The sequence below is a fragment of the Poecilia formosa genome, unplaced genomic scaffold (genome assembly GCF_000485575.1).
Source record: "Poecilia formosa unplaced genomic scaffold, Poecilia_formosa-5.1.2 Scaffold64, whole genome shotgun sequence".
Classification (NCBI taxonomy): domain Eukaryota; kingdom Metazoa; phylum Chordata; class Actinopteri; order Cyprinodontiformes; family Poeciliidae; genus Poecilia; species Poecilia formosa.
Window position 1 is genome coordinate 560838 of NW_006800003.1, and position 23969 is coordinate 584806.

The window sequence follows — 23969 nt, forward strand, 5'->3', positions numbered from 1 at the left end:
ACAAGTGCACTGAGGATGCTCTCGAGCTCAAATCCTCTAAAGACTCACTGGAGCTGGACTCCCCATTGAAATAACGAGCTGCATCTCAGTAACGTCTAGCTTTAACACGCCGCATGATTCTTATCAGTGCCCATCACTGTTTTACTTTGTTTCGAACGAGTTTTACCGGTTCGCGAAAGTGAAATTAGAAACTGCGTCGCTTACGCAACTCTGAAGAAGTTTATGAGTTAGTTAGCTCCAACTGCTAGCTCAAGAAGTCAAGGAGCCGTTTGTCTTCGGTATGCTGCAGGGTGACTGAAGAGAGGGGAGAAGAAGAGGGAGAGCGCTTGTTGGGCTTTTTCTGTGCCCGACATGAGCCTGGCAGAAGCCAGGAACCAACCCGCTAGGAGATACAGTCTGCTTCGGTATGGATAAATAGCAAAACCGCTGCTCTGTCTTATGTGAGAAGAAGAAGAAAGGTGGAGGACATCAGCGACTATGAGCAGGGTATGTTTTTATTGTTTCTATTCACCAAGACTTTTCAACAGCGTTACGGCTGAAACACTTTAATTGAAAATATCTGCATTGTTTCACCCCTCGGCTGCAGTGATTTCACCCTCTTTGCCTGAAATGGGACCTGTGGGGGTTATTGTGGTGCATTACAGGGGTGGTTGTTATAGTGATGTGGGAGATGCCAGGGTGTGCTGGGAGTTAGTTAGTGAGCAAAGGAGAGAGGGGGCTGAGGGCCTGCTAATTCAAAGAACTCAACCGTTCAAGTCTGTAAATTAATTCACATGTGAAAAAAAAGCACTTAGGCTCTGAATTTTTATGAGCTTGAGGAAACTTTTCAGTGTAATTCACACTCATGCTTCCAGGACTTTAAGTTTATAATTCATTGAAAAGTTGATCAGTAAGTTAACTGTTGTCGTTTTTTTGTATTGCAAAGTGTTGATGAGTTAGATAAAAAAAAAAACACACACATTTTTATGCATGCCCAGGTTTTAATGCATACATTAAAACCTGAAACTTCTATCAAAAAACTCAGCATAGTTTTCTCCCCCAAAACTCCTTTTTTAAGAAAAGAAACACAAGATTAAAGTGGAAATTGTAAATCCATCTCCAGTTAACCTTTTAGACATTAACATAAAAAATAAATTCCTTCTTCTTCTGAAATATTATAACATAACTGTTAGTTACAATACAGTTATTGTACATATGTGACTTATTGTTATTTCATTTTAACTTCTTACAAAAACTCGGGAGAAATTAGTGAATAAAAGCATGCTACGTATAGTGGTTTAAAGTGCAGGGGCTTATTGTGCAAAATATTATTCTTTTTAGTTGCAGCAATTAAAATTCAATGGCAAAAATTGCTTTGACCTGCCAACAAAGATTTTTGCTGATTCCGATTCCATTTCGAAAAATAATGTCAAAGGATGTTGGAGCAACATTCAGATATATTTCCAGGCCTTCTGATGGAGTAGTCACTATGAAACAGTAACGATGTCCACACCGAAAACTCTTGCTTTCAACACAAACTGGTAACACTAAGTATAATGCATTCAATAATAATAATAATAATAAATAAAATTAAACTTGAGGGTTTTTTTTGGTTCAACTAGCCAAAAATCAAGGTGAAGCAACTTGAAAATTGTCTAATTTCTGACACTTCGTTACCTTTTTTGTCAATATACTCTTTATAGAACAACAGCTAATATTAGCATACAATGTTTTTAACAGATAAACTAGTTTGCAAATTACCATTTTGGGCTGGTGTTGCCCTATCAAGAGACATGGATGGCGCTACTTTAGTTTCCCTTGTGCTACCGTGCTTTTTGCAACCAGAAAACTAAATTCACCTTCCTTATAGATGAGGGAAAGCGTAGTAGCCTTCTTTAGGCCAGCTGACATGTAGTGTTCAGCAAGACGTCGGAGAGGGAGCCATGCACTACAGTTCTTTCTGGAACTTTTCTTAAAAGGACTTTGAACCTTATGAATGTTATCAAACATTGTTTTTGTGGTCTTTAAACCACATCAACTCAAAACCTTTGGTTTAGCTTGACACTAAAAACCATCCCTCGCCTAGTAAAATTCAGCAAAATGATATAAAAACTCAAAATAAAAGTCAAATTTAAATGGGCAAACACGTGTTAAGGTGTAGAACTCTACTAGAATCAAATGTCAATAAAAAGGGAGTATTTTCAGTGGCTCTTTCAGACTTTCCAATTCAGTAAAGTTGTTTCATAAAATGGGAGTGACCGCTACAAAGGATCAGTCACTTCTGTTTTCTTCGAGTTTGACTCATGGGGCACTTAAAAGCACTTAATATTTGAGCCAGGAGTTCTTACTGGAGGATATGAAAAGTTCCTTTAGATAAACTGAGATCAGCTTGGTTCCTATGAACTATCAATAAACCCTTTATACCAGTAAAATCAAAGGTCAAAGTCCCTATGCCATGAGTTTTAATACAAGACTTAACAACTACAATATAATTTTAGTGTGGGCTGATTTCTCTAATTGTAATTTAGCAATAACTAATCAAAAATGAAACGTCAATCAGTCTTTCTGTTGCTTCCTCATCAGAAACATTCTGTGTGAAACGCTTTCGTGGAGCAACTGTCAGGTGGCCAGTGATAACAAGGCTTGGTGGGGTGTTCTCCTCTCCAAACCCTGTACATTGTGTGGTTTTGGATTTCTGCTTGTCTGTCTCTGTGACAGTCCTCTGCGGATCAGGTGAAGTGTTTGGCTCCCTAAGTGAGAGTGGAGGCACTCCCTGGCTTGGCCTCCACCTGTACTTCCCACGCTATAGAAGAAGAGGCGTGGTGTTTCCTGAGCTACGGGGGTTTGCCAGATCAAAACTCAGAAACTGGGTCATGCACAAATATGACACTGTTATTTGTGGCAAATTGATGTTGATTGATCCAGACGGAACATATTTTAGGATCGCGTTTCTGTAGATTGTAGTAAAAATATGCAAGTCCGCCTACATGTTTTTCCCCAAAATGAAAATCAGAAACCAAATGGGTTATCTTGTAGCCTTTATCTCCTTCTTTTATTAGTATTTTATCGCGTAGAAAGCACATAGGCCAAGTGGCCCCCTGCAGTCAAGCCCTTTTAGCTCATTCAAAATCCTTGGGTTGCACTAAATAACTAAGTGATTCACCTGATTACACCATCGTGTCGATCAAACAAGTCCTGCACACATACTGGTAAAGCTTCTCTAATGAGATTCAGTGGAATAGAGAAGGATGAGGATAGACACACTCCCAGCTGTGTACACTGCACGCTTACACGGTCGATTTCTACTCGCTGACACATCTCATTCCAACCAGAGGCGGGCTTAAAGGTTGATTTCCAAGCATGAACGCTAAAAAAGATTTTAATGTGGATTCACATCAGCACTCAGAGCAATACAGTGTTGCCTAATCCACCAGGATACTTGAGCAATCCGAAAATGTGAACTCATGCGCTTGGAAGATGAAATAAAGCATTTATTTCTTTCTACTCAGCATACTGTAAAAGCATCTTAACTCACACCAACTCCTGTTTGCGCACAGTGATTAGCTAATCATCCAGTCTGCTGAGGCGACTGTCTTCCTCACCGCTTTGATTCATTATGACAAACATAAATGGAGACAGGAATGCTGACATCTGACCAGAAAATGCTGGTGCTCCAGGGGTGGTTGTGTCTGTCTGAGAGCTAAGACGGCAATGAAAAGTCCTAAGTGTCCCTTAATGCTTAGTGTCTGGTGTATTTTTTTCTCTCTCTCTCTAAATCTGTAGCTCAGTTAATTTTGACTTAATGAGTTTGAGTCGCTCCTGAAGCGAGACATACCTCTGCAGAGCTGAACTTTGTTTTAACAGGGTCACTTCACGTTACGCATTTACGATTCCTTACATAACTGCCTGCCTGGATCCTCTGGTCAAACAGGAAGGGAGGAGAGTCCTTCTAAATGCTTTCCTCCCACAGCTTCATGGGTGTGGGCAGCACTGCACGACGCAAGGAGATGCTCTGAGTAATTGCTTATCTTTTTTTTTTTTTTTTTTTTTTTGGAATGCAGTTTTAGCTTTTCGGCTTCTGTGTGTATGTTTACATTTCTGTGTATGTGTGCTTCCTCTTCTCTGAGAGTCTAATCTCAGGGTGGCTCCAGCTGGTTCCTGCCGTGTGGGTGTTTGTATGTGAGGAGAGATGTGGTGGTGGTAGAGGGGTGGGGGGATCCTCCCTGAGCTCTTAATTAACTCTGGACCCGGGCCTGCAGCGTACCGCTCCCATCGGCAGATTAGGGAGGAGAAGCCAAGAGAAGCTTGTTAGCATTGCTGGAAAGTAATGTAGACGTTGGCTTACATGAGAACAGTGCCTTGCAAAAGTATTCATACCCATGAGCAACCACAAGTTTCAACGTGTTTTATTATTTGCCCATTTTTCTTAGTCAGATTGGATGAATTGCATCATTTTAAAGAATCTGAAAAGTGTTTAGGTTCGGGCTTGGAGGGGACCGTTTTAATTCATGTGTACTTGAATTAAAACTTACTTCCTCTGTAGCTCTGACTATATGTTCAGAGTCCCTGTTGCACTGGAAGGAGATCCTTCACCCCAATCTCCAGCTTCTGAGCTTTTGTTTCCCTGTAGCAGAAACATTTCCTGCAGCATGATGCTGCCAGCACCATGTTTCTCTACTGCGATGGTGCTTCCTGAGTTATGTAGACTTTTAGTTTTGCTTCAGACAACGTTTTTGCTTGCAGGCCAGAAAGGTTCATTTTAGTGTCACCTGAGCAGAGCTTCTGTAAACAATGTATCTCATGACTTTCTTTCAACAATGACTTTCTTTTTGCCATTAATGCCAGGTGTGGGGCTGAAAGGATTAATCGGATTAATTGTGATTAATTGATAACTGAAATAATCATCAACTAATTAAGTAATCAAATAATTAACTTTAGTAATGCAAACTCAAAAAAGGCCATTTGCTGAAAGAACAACACACTCAGAATGGTAATTAGGCCAGAACTGTTCAAAAATGTATACATTTTGCATGTTCAATAAAAAAAATATCTTTGTCTATAAATATGTTCTACCCATTAATCCTCTATAATTTCTCTTCAATTATTAATCTGTTAATCCAAAAAATAGTTAACAGGTCAGACTTGCACTGTACTGATGTTGATACAGGAAGAAAGGGCTGAGCTTCCCACATGTTGATGTTAGAAGTATTTTTAGCTCCAGAATCATCTTTTGCTACAAATGATCAAACTTTCACTAAAGGAATACTTTATTGCATTTTGGGCAATAAAATGTTTATTTTCTTATTTTAAAGTTAATTATTTGTTTATTTGTATTTTTTAAAAATGTATTTATAAAATTATATAAAATATACTGTCAAGATAATCTGTTGGCATTTTTTTTTTGTTTGATTTACTGACTAATAATTAAATAGCAAAAGGTTCTTGAATAAGGTGAAGCTAAAACTATGGTGCCTCTAGAAGAGTTATGAGTAGGACATATTTACAGACTAAGAAAGATAAAAAAAATAAATAAAAAAAACTGATACAAAATGTATCTGTATATACATGTTCAGTTTTGTCTTAATTACTGCTCTGAATATGTTTTTCTTTCAACAACAGGCATCTTTTTGCGTTTGTTTACTCCGGTTAACAATTCATTTATTGCTAAGTTAGTTGACAATTACTTCTATAATTGATTCATTATGATTAATCCGATTAATTGTTTCAGCCCTACATGAAAGTAACAAAATCAGACAACTTGCAGGACGAGTTTGATAGAAAACCATCTTGTTTTTCTTTTATTATTAAAAGGTGACCACCTGTCTCACCTTCATTCCTCTAAGCAACGCTGCCAAGAATTAGTGGATGCCAGCTGGCGTGTGACAGTTGGCGCCTGCCGCAGGAAAAAAAACGCATCACAGGCCCTGCAGGACGGAGCATGTGGTAGAACGGCTGAGTTCTCAAAACAAAAACATGCTACTCAAGCTGTGGGCATTCTTTCCCTATCTTCCCACTATCTTTCAGCTTGGGAGCCAGATGGACGTATTGATCCTCTATTTTTCCAGTTGCAACTCAGCATGATTCCTTTGCAGGCGGAGTGGGTGAGTGAGAGCACAAGGAGACAATTCAGCATAGTTTTGAAAGCAGTACATTGTTGGTTGGAGGGTGTTCAGTGTCTGTCAGCAGCAGTGCTTGGCAGCGGTGGCTCTGTGTTTACATAAGTGTTCAGTGTGATGGGGGCAACTTGGTTGAAGTGACAGCAGATTCCACAGAAAGGTTGATTGAGAAAGCTCATCTGCTGCTAAACATGCAGAGGAATGCAACTATGAAACGACACACGGAAAAGATTAAATCGGGTACTTTCCTCCAAATCTGACAGAGTTTGGTTGTTTACACGAACGCCATTTTAAAGATCCTTTCTACAATAAACAACTCTCTTCTGTTTCAGTATCTTTAAAATTTCAGACCTGGGTTATGCTGATAAATTTTCATAGTTTGTTGCTCAAGATGCATTTCAACGTATCTCTTCTAGGAGAGAAACATTCCTAACATCTCAGATTAACTTTCTTTAGATGCAAGGCAAAGACAGCTCAGTTACATGCTACTTGACTCTTTTGAATGCGTATAACTGAGCTATTAGCTCATGTACAGAAGGAGGCATTACACTCATTCACAGTGTCTGTGCTGTCACAAGGTGCTGGCTAATTCTAGATCCCTGCAGAGACCCATCTGTGCTAAACTAGAGTTTTTACTAGAGACGGTTCTTAGCTCATCCATTAAAATAAACAATTAAGAAAGGTTTGGATGTTCCCCAGTCAGAGACCCAACAAAGAGCCATTTCATTACGTCCCTAAAACATTTACGTGATGTAATGGCATGTCTCTGAGCTGCTTCTCTTGATTCTAACAAAGGATGAAATTTAGCTGTTGTGCTAATCAATGTGCACTGTCCTAATCAAATAATTTAAAAGATGAATCAGACTTATTCTTAAATGTTTTGTAAGAAGCAGCTAAGCACCCATTCTTGCTCTGGAGCTTCTTATTTTGGGTGTTGGGGGTGATCTCCATTCCCTCATGAAGACACTTTTTTACTCTGACCATGTAAAGAGTTTGTTTCATAGTGGGATCACAACACACTGCTGGAGCCAATAGGGACAGAACTGCTAATTAAGCGTTTGCACTTTTTAAAAGGGCACACACCTTTATACCCTGCAGTCAACTTGGGGTAAAATGCATTGCCATGTGACAGGAGGGAGCTGAAATCAAACCTCCAACCTTTTGATCACAAGACGACGACTATACAGAGCCACAGTCGCCCCTGAGGACCCACCATCAGTCATGATCCACCAAGCAGTTGTGTTGAAATGATGATTAGCAGTAAAATTATATTAGATCTAAACTGTGGAAAGCATATTATTGGCATAACTCATAAAGGATGTAAGAGCCGTGGTAATTAAAAGTTAAAAATAGTCTTACGGTAAATGAGCTACTTGGGTTTCATTAATCCTTTGTTTAGCTGGTTTGTTAAGTGTCTGCATTCCTCAGTATTGGTCGGTGGACTAGTGAATGAAATGTTTGCTACGAACTTCTTAAGCATTTCCTCGTACAGCCAGCTCAGCGCTTCTATTTTAGAAGAGCAGGTTCTAAAGTTTTACTCATACTATGCTGGTATAATTAACACAGATGTCCTAGAATTTAAGTATATTAGAAAGTAAACCAGTAACAATTGGAGGCATTGATAAATGCTTTCTAGTGTGATGTGGTTATAAACACATCACACTAAGAAACGGGCAACATTCAAAAGTAGGGCTATTTACCACTTTCATAAAAATGGAAACTGTATGTGCATGTAGAAGTATTCATTCCCCTTAAACGTTTTTACATAAACCAAAGTACTTTATTAGACCTGAACAAAGTAGTGCTTGATTGTAAAGGAGATTGAAAATTATACCTAGTATTCAAGTGTTTTACAGATTCTTACAGCGATCTGCAGCATGATACTGTTCTCAGAGTAATGTACAGTGTGCACCTCTTTTCACTTTGCATTTTTGTCAAAAAGTGTTCAGAGCAGCCGCTCCCAACACACCTGAACCAAATATCTGAAGTACCTTGACAGCACGCCATTCAGGTCTGCAGAGGCCTGGTGACAAGCCATTCACTTGATTTACATTGTTGGAGAAGGGCTTCATCTAAAAGTTGCAGGATATTTTCTCTCGCTGAGTGCAGTCTGGTAACGGATGGCCTTGTCTTAGTAGGTCTGGTCTTGATGATGTGTTTTTTCCCACTAACAATCTCTTACCAACCTTGGGTTAATGCAGTGCATTGTGGGATTAATTGTTCCCCTGTAGTCAGTCCAACAATCTTTTTATTCCTTGAGTTTTATTCTCTTGTCTTTTACTCATGATATGAAACAAATTAATTATTGGAGAAATTATAGTATGGTGTCTTAATTCCTGGGGTCAAAATAATTTGTTTTTGTAAATGTTTATTTATTGATACTGTAAGCATTTGTTTTTATTTTTAAATTAGTCAATATATCGTTGTAGATGGTGGTGGGATGTTAAAGTAAAAGAATGGAATCGCTGGAACAGATTGTGATATTATTCCATTATGTTCATTAATCTCTCACTAGAATCACATCCTGCTATTTCATTAGAAAAAGCTTTAAATAGTTGAACACCATGTAGGAAACACAAACCATGGTGTTGACACGAAAAGTGAAGAAATGTATGAAAACCTATTTGAAAATTTAATTTTGCGAACCATTCAACCTTTCCCTTCACCTTTACCTAATCTTCTGTGAAATCTGGAGCAAAAAAAAGGGCAATTTATTGCATTAATCACAATGGATTAGCAGTTTTCATTGCTTAGTCACGCTGCACTTCAAAGCCTCAGCAGCATTAGCCACTGCCCTGAATCAGACGCATGTAAAGCTGTACAACCCCCCAGCCTGGGCCTCTGCTCTCCTGGGACATTGAAATGCAGCACCAAGGACAAATCCATGTTGTGTTCTTAGTAAAATGGCTTTCACTTCTGGAGCCTGTCCACACTGTGGGACACTCACCCCTCTGTCTCTCTGTTCTCCTCATGTCTACTCATCCGTGACAAACGAGAAAGATTCTAGACGAAGTTTTATGCTGCAGTTAGGGTGACGTTATTTCAGTCATATTTTTTTATTGCATGTGGCTGTTTCAGTCGTAACACTTGTCACACACTTTAGATGACTGCAATATCAAACATGGATAATTACTTATCAGTAAATGTGTATTTTATCTGAAAGCCTGCCTGAAACCATGCCATGGAGTTTTTAGCATTTGTACTGTTTAATGGAGAAGAAATTATGTTTAGTGTTTTAGGTTTGCCATATTTTTCTAACTATAAACTGCATCAGTCAAAAAGTACGTTCATGGAGAGGAAAAATGAATCCAACAGCAAACAAAGATTATTGGGGGAAATGTCACATTAATATTTATTAGTCTACATTTAAATAAATAAAATAAAGCAAGTCTAAAACAAATAAGCTAACAATAAACATAATAAGTAAGACATGTCACACTACACACTGGGGGTAGACTGAGCTCTCTCTCTCTCTAAAAGTATTGAAGGCCTAACTAGGATATTTAATGACCGAACCGTGATTTCAAAGGAGAACTGTGAACAGGGAAGAAAAGGCAGAAATTTACTCAAAAATAAAGAACTTGGGATGTAATGCAGAGTGTATGATGGTAAACAAATAAAGGTGTTAGCAGGACTGCTCACACTTTCTGCTGTAGTGCCGTCTGTATGCACCAGGTCAATATTGCAAAAGACTTGTAGAAATGGAATAATTGCCGGAATAATATGTCACCACTAACATTTCCTTTGCAGTATTTTCTCATTTCCGGGAGACCTCGTTAACACAGTTGGGTTCAGCTTTGTTGTTTGATGAAGGCTTTCTTCCTTTTTTTTCATTGCTCTGCTGCGAGGAACACCTTTCCTTGCAGCTGGCCTCACACTTCCACTCGGACCATGTCAGTGTGCCCTAATCAACGAAGGGAAACACTGTTACATAGAATTTTAGGCAAAGGGAGTCTAAAGTTGGGCAGTAAAAGAGACTTCAGAGATTAGATCCTTAAAAATGTTTCTTTTTTTACCCCAAAGACTGGCTGTTAACAGTTGTTTGGCATTTAAAAAAGATTCACCACTTGAACCTTACAGAAGAAGAGTTACAGAAGAAAGTGCTCCAAATAATGTTCTTTCCTTCAAAATGAGTCCAATGCAGCTCTTGGTTCATTTATATAAAGACATTCTAAAGTGTAATATTCTGAGTATGATAATGTACTACATCTAGACTATGGGTAAATTTTGCCTTGATCAACAGAATCTATCAAGCTCTTTGGGTATGAAATGTCCAAGTCTAAGGATCAGTTTATGCTAAACAAGTTTTTCTGATGTGCTTTAGTTGGCGAGAAAATACTATTGGTGTTTTTTCATTTTCCAGTGTCCCTCAGTTGGTAACTTTTGTTTGTTTTGTAGGCAGAACAGGAGGACAAGGTCTTGTCCCGAAGTGAAGACCCTCTCCAGTGTCTGCACCGCCCAAACCCCAATCCCCTGATCCGGAGCCGACCTCTGGGTGACGTTTATCCATCGCAGGTCGTCGTTGACAGGAGCTCTGTCCCCTACCTGCTGTCTGGGTGTGGTGCCCAGGTACAGCCGGTGGGTGCTGCTCCGATCTCCGACGAGAGCAGGATAAACGGCATCAATCCCTCTGCCTGGTCCAACCCTGTGATATGTCAAGCTGAAGGAAGGCCTCATAATTCAAGAATTATGAGGCTGTTTTCAAACTCCAGGAAGGGTGTCATCCCTCCTAGCAGTCCTACTGCCGACTGTCCAAACAATGACAGCATCGGCGGCCCCCAGCCGTGGACCGGGCTTTCAGGGCTGGTGGTGGTGGACTCCTTCAAGAAGCTACGATCGTCTGTACTGCAAGGAATTCAGAGTAAAGGGGCAGCAACAAGCAGCCTCGGACAGAATGTACCATTAGCAGATGTGGAAATGCCAAATGGATCAGCTGGGAGCAGCTCAGAACGTGAGCCAGCTGACGCTGCTCATCATTTAACAACTGCAGAAGGAAATTTTGTATCAAATGGAAGTTTAGCTGACCAAAAATCCGCAATGGTTCAACATTACGGCTCAGATATTGAGGACTATGATGATGAGGAAGCTGAAAGTGGTCTCACACGCAATTCCCGGTTTTCCAGAAGCATAAGGAAAGCATACGGGGCAGGAAGAATCACGTTACTTGATACAAACAATGGAAGAAGTGACAAAAATGACACTACAAGCAGCACGCAAATACCAAATCCTTCATTAAAGGTGGATGTCGAGACAGAGACCCAGAAGGAAAACATTAATGTGAATGTTCTGAGCAGACTCAGTAAAAGTGCAGAGAACCTGCATATATTTAGACGTAAAAACCATTGTCCAGGTCCTCCATCCCCACAGGAAGACCCTCAGAGGATCACATTGTCAAACGGGACCCCAAGCATTCAAAGGACCGCCAGCACTTCCTCAGTGGACCTCCGAGGCAGGAGGAGCCCAACAAAGAACAAGGGGCCAATGATCAAGCTAATCGGCAGCATGACTGACCTAACTGGCCGACGAAAGCAAAGTCCGTCCCCAAGTCCCACGTCTCCATCTCCAATGTCCCCTTTGAGCCGTCTCCACGATGACTACTCTCGCCGTTTGCCTTGCCTTCAGAGCAGCGAGCGACAGCGCCGGCCCGTAGCCGTCACTGCTCAGGTCAGCTCTGTCAGATGCACTCCCCTCATTCACGCCCAGCCTGAAGACAGCGCAGACCTGCAGTCGCATCGGGGTGTCGCCGACCCACTTTCCTCAGGGCCCAGAGATTCACCAGAGCAGATTTCAGCTGATATCGCTGCTCAGCATGAGCTGCTGCCTGCTTCAACTACCAGTAATGCTAAACAGATGGTCGAATGTGTTTCACCCCCACTCAGCGAGAGAGAGGCATCGCAACAACAGCCTGACTTTGCCTCGATACCAAATGAGGTAAGATCTGCAAACTTATAAATCACCCTGGATGATGAATGTGATATGAAATCATTTTAACTTCATGGCTCTTTCTGTCCACCTTTATCTCTCCCTGGCTCCAGAAAACTTGTCTTTATGATAAGAATTTTTTTGTTGACTGAGTTTTTCACTCCTGGTGGGGTTACAGCAAAACTTCCAGCTCCAAAAGAAAAAAAAATATATTGATTTTAAGCTTTTATCTTACAGTACAGTGATCCTAATGTTACACTACAATCAGAATCAGTTCAGCAAGATATAGGAGGAGAAACTAAGCCAAAAAATTCAAAAGGCTCCCACACAAATGATTCAATGTTTGTTCCACCAAATGAGAGGAGGTAGATGGCACTTCAATTTATCTTCAAAGTGGCACATCTGGAGCAGATGCTACTTTCTAATATGACGTCCTCTTAGTCAATCTTTATGTAACTCCACAGGAGGTTACGATGAGCTTCAGCAGTGAATTTTCTTTTAAATCTTCCTTCATCACAGCGTATATTTTTAGGGGGTGGACAGAGCTGGGCGTTCCTCCTGGACGTTGATCTCTAAGACAGATTTAAGCTGACTTTGCAAAATGGACAAATTATGCTAACATTTAACTTCTCATCTGTATTGAAAATGTATTTCATATTCTTTAAAGCTGGGTTCATAGCAGAAAATTAAGCAGTTCTATCAGTTGTGCTATGAAGAGTGGTCAGATATCCAGCCAGGTATGCAAGAAGATTGGAAAGTAAAGTTAAATGATGATTCATGTATAGATCTGAGCCTATTTGTATAATAAAATATGCTTGTTTTAGAAATGTATTGAAGTTATTGTTTTGTAGGACTATTCCGTCCTGAAAAACATGGTTCAAAGAGGAAATTACATCTACAAAATTAGTAAGAATTTTTTTTTTTTTTAGAGAGTGGAGTGTGTGTATTTCTTGGTTTTGTGTGGGGAGGGGTAAAAGGAGACTCTCCTAAGGAGGCATTTATGCAAGAACTTCCACTGCCTCAATATTAAATATTTTCTCATTTTAGTATTGCAAGATCTCGTCCCAGATCATCCCATTCATTATACATATTTTCATTCCAGACTGTGTAATCCAGTCAGGTCTCCGACTGATTTTTGAAGCGGTGAAGGAGTGCACTTCAAAACCTAATCCACTCTGTTAAAAATGTTATGTTTCTTAGCTTCTGAAGAAATATTTAGATTTACAGTGCATCCGGAGAGTATTCACAGCTTCTTACTTTTTTCACATTTTGTTACAGCCTTGTCCCAAATTATATGAAATTAAAAATTCTGTGTATACTTTCCAGAGGTACTCTATGAAAACCTGCCCTTTTACATTTAATAATAGTAAAAAAAATACACATACGTCATATAATACAGAAAGGAAAGTTGTTTTTGACACATTGTCATAACCCATTTATGTTTGTTTAACCCCATAGCTAAAATAATGTATATTTTGCATTAAATCTAAATGGATTTGTTATTCTGCTTATAATCAATTAAATGTAAACAAACACTCTTTCTTACATTTCAAAGAAGAGAAAATCACTAAAATCTGCTTTTGTTTGACACTATAGTATATTCTGATCATTAATGACCTTTCTCATCAGAACGGCTGTGACCCTTATCTTAAGTAAAGAAATCTCACTCATCTAAGTGTGAAGTGATCTTTGATATACTCTCATGGTGAAGTAATACTTCTGGGTTTACTGCACGTACACTTAAAAAGGGAAAAGTCCAAAGTCCTTATTGATGTCAGATAAATAAGAGCGAGGGCACAACATGGACTGTTCCTGTCAGACTTGTTTGATTCCTGCAGCAGAGTCACATGCTGACGTTGGACCCTTGGTGCTGCCAGGCGCTGTGAGGGAGCAGGGGGAGTTAATGATTAGGCTTTGTTTATGATTAGTGGCCGTTGCGCAAAAAAAAAAAAATCTCTTTGTGGTTCTGTTTCAGTGGGAGGGTTTGGAGGCTGTGACTGAGCACAGCCTTTCCGTTAGCTGTTGCTCCAGATCAAAGTACAACGACATGAACGCGAGGCCTTTGACAGCTGACAGCTCCCCCAAGTAAGCAGGCCGATAAATGCAGGAGTTTAGCAGAATAATGCTCTGAGGTCGGGATTTTGTCTTTAACGATGGGTTGGAAAGCCACATCCGTGTTCTTTAGTCATCAAGGGGCTTCTGGAAGGAATTTAGGGATTTGGCCTTGAGGAGCACCGGTTTCCCAGTTCGGCAATGGTGCTGGTGCTATGTGTGCCATTCCAGTGTATATGCCGAGGTCCAGACCCAGACCGGGAAAAGCCAGAGGTGAGGTTCAGTTTTACTGGAAGCGTTGTCGTTTTACCTGCTGAGAAATCTCACATGATGAGCGTTAAAGGAGTATATTAGCAGAAATTTTTATTTTAAGCTTAAAAGGAGCTTAAGATGTTTCTGATAAGCAAATAATTCACCTTAAAAATGTTATAGACGTTATAAAGGTCATTGAATTAAATCTTTGTTCTGCTTTGAGATCCAGTAAAGTTTGTAATTGATTTGTTTTACCTTAGCAGCTTCATGTTTCTGATTAACTAATGTTCCAGGTTTCCAGGTAGTTTCATTCAAATCTGTCCAAATTCAAAGTACGACTGGTCAATATATTGTTGGAGGAGTTCTTGTTAATGATCACATTCTGTGTTTTGCAGTCCGGTGCTCTTTCTCAGACATTTTAATTCCCTCCTTGTCATGAAGTTACATAATAGAGCTTTAACACAGTTGGGATGAAACAGTTTTGTGGAAATATGTTGATGGTTAATACAGTTTTAAATTAAATTGACCAGTTCTGGTGCTATTAGAAGATGTTTGATTGTCAAATGCAGCCACAAACAAAAGCAGAAGGCAATGAAATTAAACTGGCACTACATTTTAAATCTAGCTGTATTTTTAGAGGATGTTTGAAAATGTTTCTCCCTTTAGTAATGCAGAAGGAAACATAAGTTTCCTTTTATTTGTCCTTAGCTAAGGCTTCAGTTTGTATGGTTTGGTCTTTTTGTGGTTTAGTTTGTCTCTTTAAGTCGTTACCAGCATTTCATGTTTTGTCAACTTCCAGCATTGCACCTCAAGGTCTGCTAATAATAATAATAATACTACTAACAGGATCATAATCCTTTTATTTATTTTTTTTTAACTTGAGGCTTTTCAGCATTTATCTGCTTGGCACAGACACAACTTCCTTCAAATCTTCATAATAATGGTCTTAGTATCTGAATCTAAGATGATAAGCTCATCTGATTTCTCCTTGTAAAATCAGCATGAAGGCTGGGTATGTGTTTGTTTGAAAATGTAATTCAGTCGTGACAGATGTAATGTAACACAGAAGACATTGTGTGTGTGGGATAGTTGATAAAAAGTGAAAAGATTAATAAACTGAAACTGATCATTAAGCTGCATTTTCACGATGAGAAACAAAACGAAAATTGTGTTGTAAACTTGTTCAGAAATTGTCCTTAGCCTAAAAACTGTTATGTAAGAGTTAGAGTTATGCTTTTATTTAAAGTTATCATATTTTTACTGAAACTAAATTGTGATTTGGTAAAGCCCAATTAAAAGATTATCGAGAAGGAGAGATGCTGCTTCTTGATCCTCGTTTTGTTTTAAGATTGTTTTTTTTTTCTTTTCAGGTGAAATCCCACTTTCAAGAACAAGAGTCAATTCTCCAAACAGAGAAAGTGCCCCCAGCGGGCAGCAGCCCACCTCCTGACCCCACAGCATGCCTCTCTAGCACACCCGTATCCCCCATACCTCCCACAGACGGAGCTGCAGCTTCCACAGAAACCGCCTCTGTCAAGCCCAGACAGAGGAGCGGGCGGCCCAGACCTCGGCCGATCTCCGACTACGCCCAGCTCGTTTCCAGGAAGCATTGCATCCCCGAGGAAGTAGCAGAGACAAACTACGAGGAAAGGACATCGGATGCACAGCTGCAGGAAAATTGCAGCTCCAGTGGGAACGTCAGCCACCCTGACAACTGTAGCCTTAACGGGGAGGTTCAGAGACATCGGCCCGTCTCGGTGATCGGGGCCGTGGATCTGTTCGCTGCAGATACTGAGCTAAAGGAGGATCGCCTTCCTTCTGTAAGCTTTCACAGCTTGTCCCCAGCAAATGGTTTTCTTGTTGCACATTTGGGATTAAGCTATCTGTCCAAAAGATTAAAATGATTAAATCATGCTCTGATCTAGTTGCCAATATAAAATACAGTGCATTAAGCGGCATTGGGCTTCATTTTGAAGGCGTGTTTTTTAGATACAATATAACATTTATATATATTTTATTTCTATTGGCTACTTTACAGCGATTAAAACCTTTAGACAAAGCAAGAACTCATTCAGACTCCCCTCTTCCAGGGAGGCCATGTTTTCACAGCAGCCCAAAACAGACCATACACACTGGATTTAGTAATGTTCTTTTGCACTGTTTACATTTTTTACATCAATGATAGTTTTCTCCTGAATCGCAAAGAGTGCGGGCTGAGGCTGATTGTAATCTTTTTGTTCTAATCAGCAGCTTTGTGACTTGATCTCTTTAAATCCTGCATGATGCTTCTTTAAGTTCCAGGTTGCATTGAGCATGTTGGAACCAAAAACCTTGAGATGTAGTACATCTCATAAAAATATATCTGTCCAGAAGGGTGTGGCTTACACTGCTGCAAATGTATTTTTCACTCATAAGCATGCAAGCATTACACTGAGATACAATACAAAACAATGAAATGCAGCAAATTAGACACATGAAGCACAAAACCATAAGGATAACAACTAAAGATCATAACATAACACCTTGAAGCTGACACAGAAAAACAAGTGTGAGGAGCGTGATAACAAAAAGCAGAACGTCCCTGCTCAGTGAATGTTTTTGGAACTTGTAAAGTGAGCCATTATTACTAACATTGAGGAAAGTAGGTCTGATAAACGGAGAGATAGCTTTTGCAGGATGGCTTTGTATGTAAATAATACAAAGCTTCTCGTGTTACAGAAAGTTCAGTTTTTAAAATATGGAACACAGTGGTTTATTTGATTACAGATTATTCTTAAAGTTTTGCAGTGATGAGAATCAAGGGGTTTGTGAGTGGAGGATGCTGCTCTACCAAAAGTGCAACTAGTCAAAAACATGGTGGAAAATTCCTGAGATGAATCTTTTCCCTGTAAACAGTGGAAAGTTTGAAATATTTTTAAAGCAAAATCCTGTTTCTGTCAGCTACGTTAACAAAGAATCAACTCCGTTTTCAAAGTTTAGCTTTTCATCAAGCCAGAGGCCTGGATATTTGTAGTCCGACACTCTCAATTATTATTGTCAATAAAAATGACTCGTTCACTTTCATAGAATATCTTTCTGGTGCTTGTAGAAAACCGTTGTTAAATAAAGGAGCATTTCTTCAACCAAATCACATAATTCCCGAAGATTTAGAGTTGTTGAATAGAAAAAAAAGCAGAAAAATACAAGACATTATCATCAAAATGACAACAGAATCAACAATCATGCTATAAGATGTAAAGTTGTTGATGTAAGCAGAGGACAGAACGAAGGAGAACACCCAGAAACTGGGAGAAAATAACCCTGAACACTTTCTATCCTATTTTAACATGTTATCTACCAGGGAGAGAGATAGGAAAGTTATTTTAACCGTAGGGAGCTATTTTTGTGAAAGTGATAAACACTATTCAGATCCACTGTATGAAAGAAAGCAGCAAAGTATGCTGTGTGAAACCGAACCAATGTCATTTAAAACGGGGATACCATGTTACTTTTGCATTTCATCCTCTAAGAGACACGAGGTCTAGAGACGACTGAGATAATGCAAAGCAGGACCTGATCGTTTCATCAACTCCATGTGGTTGTGAAACTCTGCACTCAGACGTAGTTCTTGCTCAACTCAAGAAATGTAAATAAAACCAAATGAATTGACGTAATTAACAGTAAAATCAGCATTCTACATATCTTTTGCTCTGATAAACTTTAATAGAATGACGTCAAAAAGTATTTGCCTCCCTTAAATGCTTCACGTCGAATGAATTTTGTAGTTCAAGACAACAAAATTCCTGCTCAGTCTGCTTTGGTGTGCATTCCTGTTTAGTCTGCTTTGGTGTGCATTCCTGTTTAGTCTGCTTTAATCAAACCATGGCTTGTTTGTCTAGAAACTCCGGTTCGTTTAGGGAGGTGTTAATGCGTAATCAAACTCTGATGCGGACCAAAATAGCGACTGCATTCAGTCTTCTTTAGAGGTTTTCACCTTGTTTCCTTAAGCAGGTCTTAGTGCAGCGCCACCACAGGTGAGAGGGAGAGCAGATTTTTCAAAGGGAAGTGTGAAAGAGAACTGCACCAGCTGAAAATGTAACAAATGTTGCAGTTTTGGTTCCCAAACCAACCCAGTATACCGGACCATCAGATGAAAACAACCTTAAATGCAGTTTTCAGAAAGCAAATCCCATCAAGCATTTATACAGTAACCAAATATGAGTAATATTCAGTGTTTCATATGGTCACTCTTCTTTGCAGCTATCAGTTCAGTTCTTTAAGAAGCAAATACTTTTTCACAGCATGCCCAGTATTAAAGGAGCCACAGAATTACTGTAGAATATACACAAGAAGCCCAAAGTGAGCAGCCTGACTCTGTATAGGAATGCTAACACAGGCTGTGTTATGTGTGTGTGTGTGTGTGTGTGTGGGGGTGTGTGTGTGTGCGTGTGCGTGTGTGTGTGTGATGATGAGTTATGGGAGTAGCTGGTGAAAGCCAGAGAAAGTGAGCTCTTCCTAAATCCCTGGACTTTTCCTCTTGTTATTACTGCAGCCTTTGTCGCGACCACCAATCCCCTCCCACAAGGTGCCCCCCTACAGAGGAGTGTCTGCCAGATTCCGACCCAGCGCTCTCTCCCAGAGCACCCCGATCGGATTGGACCGAGTGGGGCGGCGCAGACTCCACCGAGTGCTCAGCGGTGAGAACCGGGCTTGTTTTTGAGAAGACTTAACAAAAAGTTACTCTGTGGGGGGAAAAAGAAAAAAAAAAAAGCAAAAATCTGGTGCTGAGGAATGTCAGCAAGTATGTTGGAGGAGAAAAGCTGATAGAGATAGATAGGTTGCTTGTTTTCCACACGTGGTCTCATTATCTCTGGATCCGCGTTGCAGCTGGTGTGTCTGAGTGTTCGGCGACGCTGGATGACAGCGTGAGCGAGGAGGAGGAGGAGGAGGAGAGCAGCTTCGAAGAGCTCGCTGATGGAACGCCCTACCTCCAGCCCGGGGTGGAGCTCTCCGTGCTCAACGAGGTGACGCAAAAAAAATAAAAAACCCACAAATTTCTGCTTGTCTCGTTTCCAGTCTTTGGACACGTTTCTAAGATGTTTGGCCTCCGCACCGTCCACATGTCTAGAAGTAATCTTACATGTCGGACACAGGCTCAGCCTCCGTGTAATTGTACGCTCCTGTCTGCCCGTGTCCTGTGCAGTGGATAATCTCGGGCTATGCCGTGTACGCCGAGGCTCTCTGGGATCATGTGACCATGGAGGAGCAGGAGCTGGCCTTCAAGGCCGGCGATGTGATCCGCCTCCTGGACGCCTCCCACAAGGACTGGTGGTGGGGCAGAGGAGGCGACAGGGAGGCCTGGTTCCCGTCCAGCTTTGTGAGGGTAAGTGGACTTTCTGACCCCTGCTCCCTTTGACATGTTTGCAGAGAAAAAAAGACTCTCAGCCCGGCTTAGGCCCAAACAAACAGCTGAAGGACCGGAACATAAGAGGGTCCAGCTGGTTTCTGTGGCGATGGGAAGTGACTGACAGCTCGGTCTTAATTAGTGAGGCTGTGGTAACCATGGCGAAGTTGTGATTGGCCGGCAGTCGTCTGCTGCGCAGTGTCTTGTTCCTGAATCAATGTTGTTGCCATAATAAAGTAGTCACTGTTCCCCTTTTCATTGTTCAAAACCTGTGGAGACAAATATGAGTGAGAGATAATTTCTGTTTTTAGGTCTAATCCTGACTTAAGTTTGCTCTCAAATAGATTTATTTGATTCTGGTTCTCAGGAGGTTTAGTTGCGTTTGCATTGGATGCGTTTCAGGTCCGTGTGAACCAGGAGGACTCGAGCACTGAGAGTGTGGAGAGCGTGGCGGACCAGGAAGATCCGGCCCCCAGGGATAAACCCAGCACTCAGCACAAGGAGCAGATGAGAACCAACGTGGTTCAGGAAATCATGAACACTGAACGCATCTACATCAAACACTTAAAAGACATCTGTGAGGTATTTTGGTTTTTAATCATTAAGATTTTAATAACACAAGTGCATTTTTCAAATGATGACCACCTGTGAGTGACCGGTGTTTGGAATACTGGTCTGACAACACGAAGTAGGTTAAAAAGATCTAGAAAATGCCTTGAAGAGCAGATATCACTGCCGTCTGTCTGACAAGGTTTTCAAAGTTATTTCTACGACTTTGGGACATCAGTGAACCACAGTGAGAGCCACAATGCAATACAGGGTAAAAGATGCTGCAATGGTCAACTTTCTCATGATTGTTACCGGAATTAGTCCAAGAGAGCATCAACAACTCATCCAGGAGGTCGCAGACTGAGCAGAAACGGCATCAATGGGGGAGATCCACAGTGAAAACCACTTCCTGTTAAAAATGAACACTAACGTCATCTCATGTTTTCCTAAAAAAAAACATCTTGATCTTTTTATGGCTTTTGGGACAATATTTTGTGGATTGATGAGACAAAAGTGGAAACATTTTGAAAGTTTTGTTAGATGTGTTGTTAAGACGGCATCCTTTCAGAAAAAGAACATCAGTCAGTTTTGTGATCTTCAGCTTTAGCTTATGCAGCAGGAGAATGATCTGAAGCCCACTAACAAGTCCTCTTAGCAACTCGAAAAAATAAGCTAAATGAAGATTTTGTCTTGGCTTAGTCAAAGTCCGGACTGATTTATATTTTGTGGGATGACTGTAAATAGGCATTTACTTTTCACATAGGATGAGCTCGGTTTGGATATTTTTTTAGATATAATCGTTTTAAGAAATGCATTTTGTATTAACTCAGATTGAATCTGTGTGATTATCTAAAGTCTTTAAGTGTAACATAAAAACAAAAAACATCTAGAGTAGACATACTTTCTTAACAGCATCATCTTTGGTTGCTGCAACCTATGAAAGTAAATCCTCTTCAGTAAAAGCATGGGGTACTTTTCTAGCACCCCCTGTTGGTCAGAACTAAAACATTTTTAAGGCGCTCTGTCAGTTTAAATACGGGGTTGGTTTTTGTGTTTCAGGGTTACATCCGTCAGTGCCGGAAAAACTCCAGCATGTTCACAGAGCTGCAGCTGAAGACGATTTTCAGCAACATAGAAGACATCTACAGATTCCAGAGGCAGTTCGTCAGGGAACTGGAGAAGAAGTACAATAAGGAAGAACCGCATCTCAGTGAAATCGGCTCCTGCTTCCTCATGCAGGTTGTGACCATGCATGTGAGAAGCACATCTCGGTAGATCATGTCACAGAATCACTTTTAGTCATCCTGGACTGCTTCTCTGCTTCTCTGAAGGGCGAGGGCTTTTCGATCTACTCTGAGTACTGCAACACTCATCCTGCTGCCTGCGCTGAGCTGCAGCGTCTCATGAAGATGGGCAAATATAAGCATTTCTTCGAGGCCTGCCGCCTCCTCCAGCAGATGATCGACATCTCCATCGCTGGTTTCTTGCTCACACCTGTCCAGAAGATCTGTAAATACCCGCTGCAGCTGGGGGAGCTGCTCAAGTACACACCCAAAGACCACAGGTAGCATATATGGAAATTCGATAGTATGCAAAACTTCAGCTCATCAGATTCAGCCAGGAAACAACTGAAGGTCAATTCTTGACATTAGAAAAGCAGGGCTTTGAAATAAAAAAAAAAAAAAAGGTTAAGCGGTATGAATGCTTTTGCATTGTCTCTATGAAGTCACACCAAGATGAAGAAAAACACTTCAAAAATAAATCTTACCTCGTTTTTGGTGCAAACATCTTAATACACTTGAGATAAGACAAAGTAACTTTTTAGCAAGATTTAGGAACTTGTTTTAAGTCAATAATTAATATTGATTAAATGTAGTAGTTCCACTTGCAGATCTTTTCGTGTATAATGGCATTTTTCCCAAAATCTGCTAGCGGAACTTCTACTTTTTATCAACATTAAGTATTGACTTAAAATAAGTTCCTATAACTTGCTGAAAAGATTGTTGTGATTCATTTTTGTCTTATTTCAAGTGTACTTAGATATTGGCACTAGAAGCTACACAAAAATCCTCAGTAAGATTTTCTGTTTTTGGAGTGAAGGTCGCCTACTTTACTGTAGCACGTAGTTTACAAAGAGAAGCTGTTTCCCTACCTCACCACCTGTTTTTGAGTTTACTCCTCCGGTCATTGCAGGGACCATGCCGGTGTCAGTGAAGCGTACGAGGCTATGAAGAAGGTGGCCAGTTTAATCAACGAGAGGAAGCGGCGGCTGGAGAGCATCGACACCATCGCTCACTGGCAGGTCGCCATTCTGCACTGGGAGGTCAGACTGACCACTTCAGATGTCATTTCAGTTATATCCTCTCAACTTTGTGTAAGCAATACGTCCGGCTGTGGTGCAAACGCTTTGACTCGCTGCAGGGCCCTGACGTGCTGGAGCGCAGCTCGGACCTGATCCACTCCGGCGAGCTGACCCGCGCCGTCCGGCAGGGGAAGCCGCAGCAGCGCAGCTTCTTCCTGTTCGACCACCAGCTTGTCTACTGCAAAAAGGACGTCCTGCGCAGAGACCTACTGCACTACCGGGGACGTCTGGATATGGACGAGATCGAAGTGGTGGACGTCGCCGACGGGCGGGACCCGGACCTGGGCCTGACCCTGAAAAACGCCCTGCGGCTGCGGAACGCCTCCACCCTGGAGTTCATGTGCATGCTGTGCTGCAGGAAGGTGGAGGACAAGCAGAGGTGGCTGGAGGCCTTTGCCAAGGAGAGACAGAGGGTGAAGGAGGACCAGGAGATGGGTGAGTTATTCGGCGCAGGCGGCGAAATGTCGCTTCTGCGTCACGGCGACGCAGCGGATGTTTGGATCTGAAGGTGTGTTTTGTGTGCAGGAATAGACATCAGCGACGAGCAAAGAAAACAGGCTATCGCTAATGCCAGAAGACCAAAACATGGAAAGATCAAAAGTAAGGAAAATTGTTTCTACAAGCTGTCAAACTTCAAAAACAATTTGTTTTAATGTTTTTATTTAAATGTTTTCCTCTTTTAGCCGTCGGCTATGCCGACTCTGTCCCGCCACACCAAAACCTGCCCCCCCTCCAGCAGCGCCACATCACCATTCCCACCAGCGTGCCTCAGCAGCAGGTGTTTTCTCTGGCCGAGCCCCCCAGACGAAAGCCTTACCACCTGCTGTACAGCATCACTCGCAGCGCCTTCTTCAGGAAATGAGGCTCTCTTCCGCTAAACCGTCCCAAGAACTCAACGAACACTATTTTTTTTTTTCTAATTTGTGTCAAGTGTTGTTTTAGTGCCTGTTTTTCCTAATGTGTTTGTTTTTATTGCTGAGTGCCTAAAATTTAAAGAGGCATCATAAAAGTATTAAAACTCTGTCTGTCCTCATATTTTTGTTTTGTTTTTGTTTTTTTGTTAAAAATGCTGCTTTTTCCAAAACAAAACAAAAAACACCCATCCTGTTGTTTTAATAATTCCAGCTCACAGATATATACTTTAAATTAATGACAACGACATTTTGTCTGCTTTTATTTCCAGAAACAAGGTTTTAGTTTGTTGCACAAGGGCTGGGACATGTTTTTTTCTTTTTTCTTTTTATTTGTCGAGCACAGGAGGATAAATGAACTCCTCACGTTCATATAACTGTGTAATATTGTAAATAAAACTGATGTACAAACACACCTGATGTGAATGGATGTCATTCTGATT

General features: G+C 40.8%; 1 protein-coding gene across 3 annotated transcripts; it reads left to right on the forward strand.

Annotated features, from left to right (window-relative positions):
• The first annotated feature begins 4 nt into the window (after positions 1-4).
• Positions 5-23941, forward strand: spata13 (spermatogenesis associated 13). Of its 3 annotated transcripts, none has more exons than XM_007554513.2 (13): positions 5-486; positions 10494-12026; positions 15692-16141; positions 18853-18997; positions 19188-19324; positions 19504-19683; positions 20107-20286; positions 21313-21492; positions 21585-21817; positions 22447-22576; positions 22675-23050; positions 23141-23215; positions 23299-23941. In XM_007554513.2, exons 1-13 carry the CDS (start codon positions 478-480, stop codon positions 23475-23477), a joined length of 3807 nt encoding a protein of 1268 aa, XP_007554575.1. In that variant the 5' UTR covers positions 5-477; the 3' UTR covers positions 23478-23941. The 3 variants fall into 3 exon arrangements, with proteins under 3 accessions (XP_007554575.1, XP_016528187.1, XP_007554576.1); XM_016672701.1 differs by lacking the exon at positions 5-486 and adding an exon at positions 5968-6080; XM_007554514.2 differs by lacking the exons at positions 5-486; positions 10494-12026 and adding an exon at positions 14005-14342.
• Positions 23942-23969: the final 28 nt, after the last annotated feature.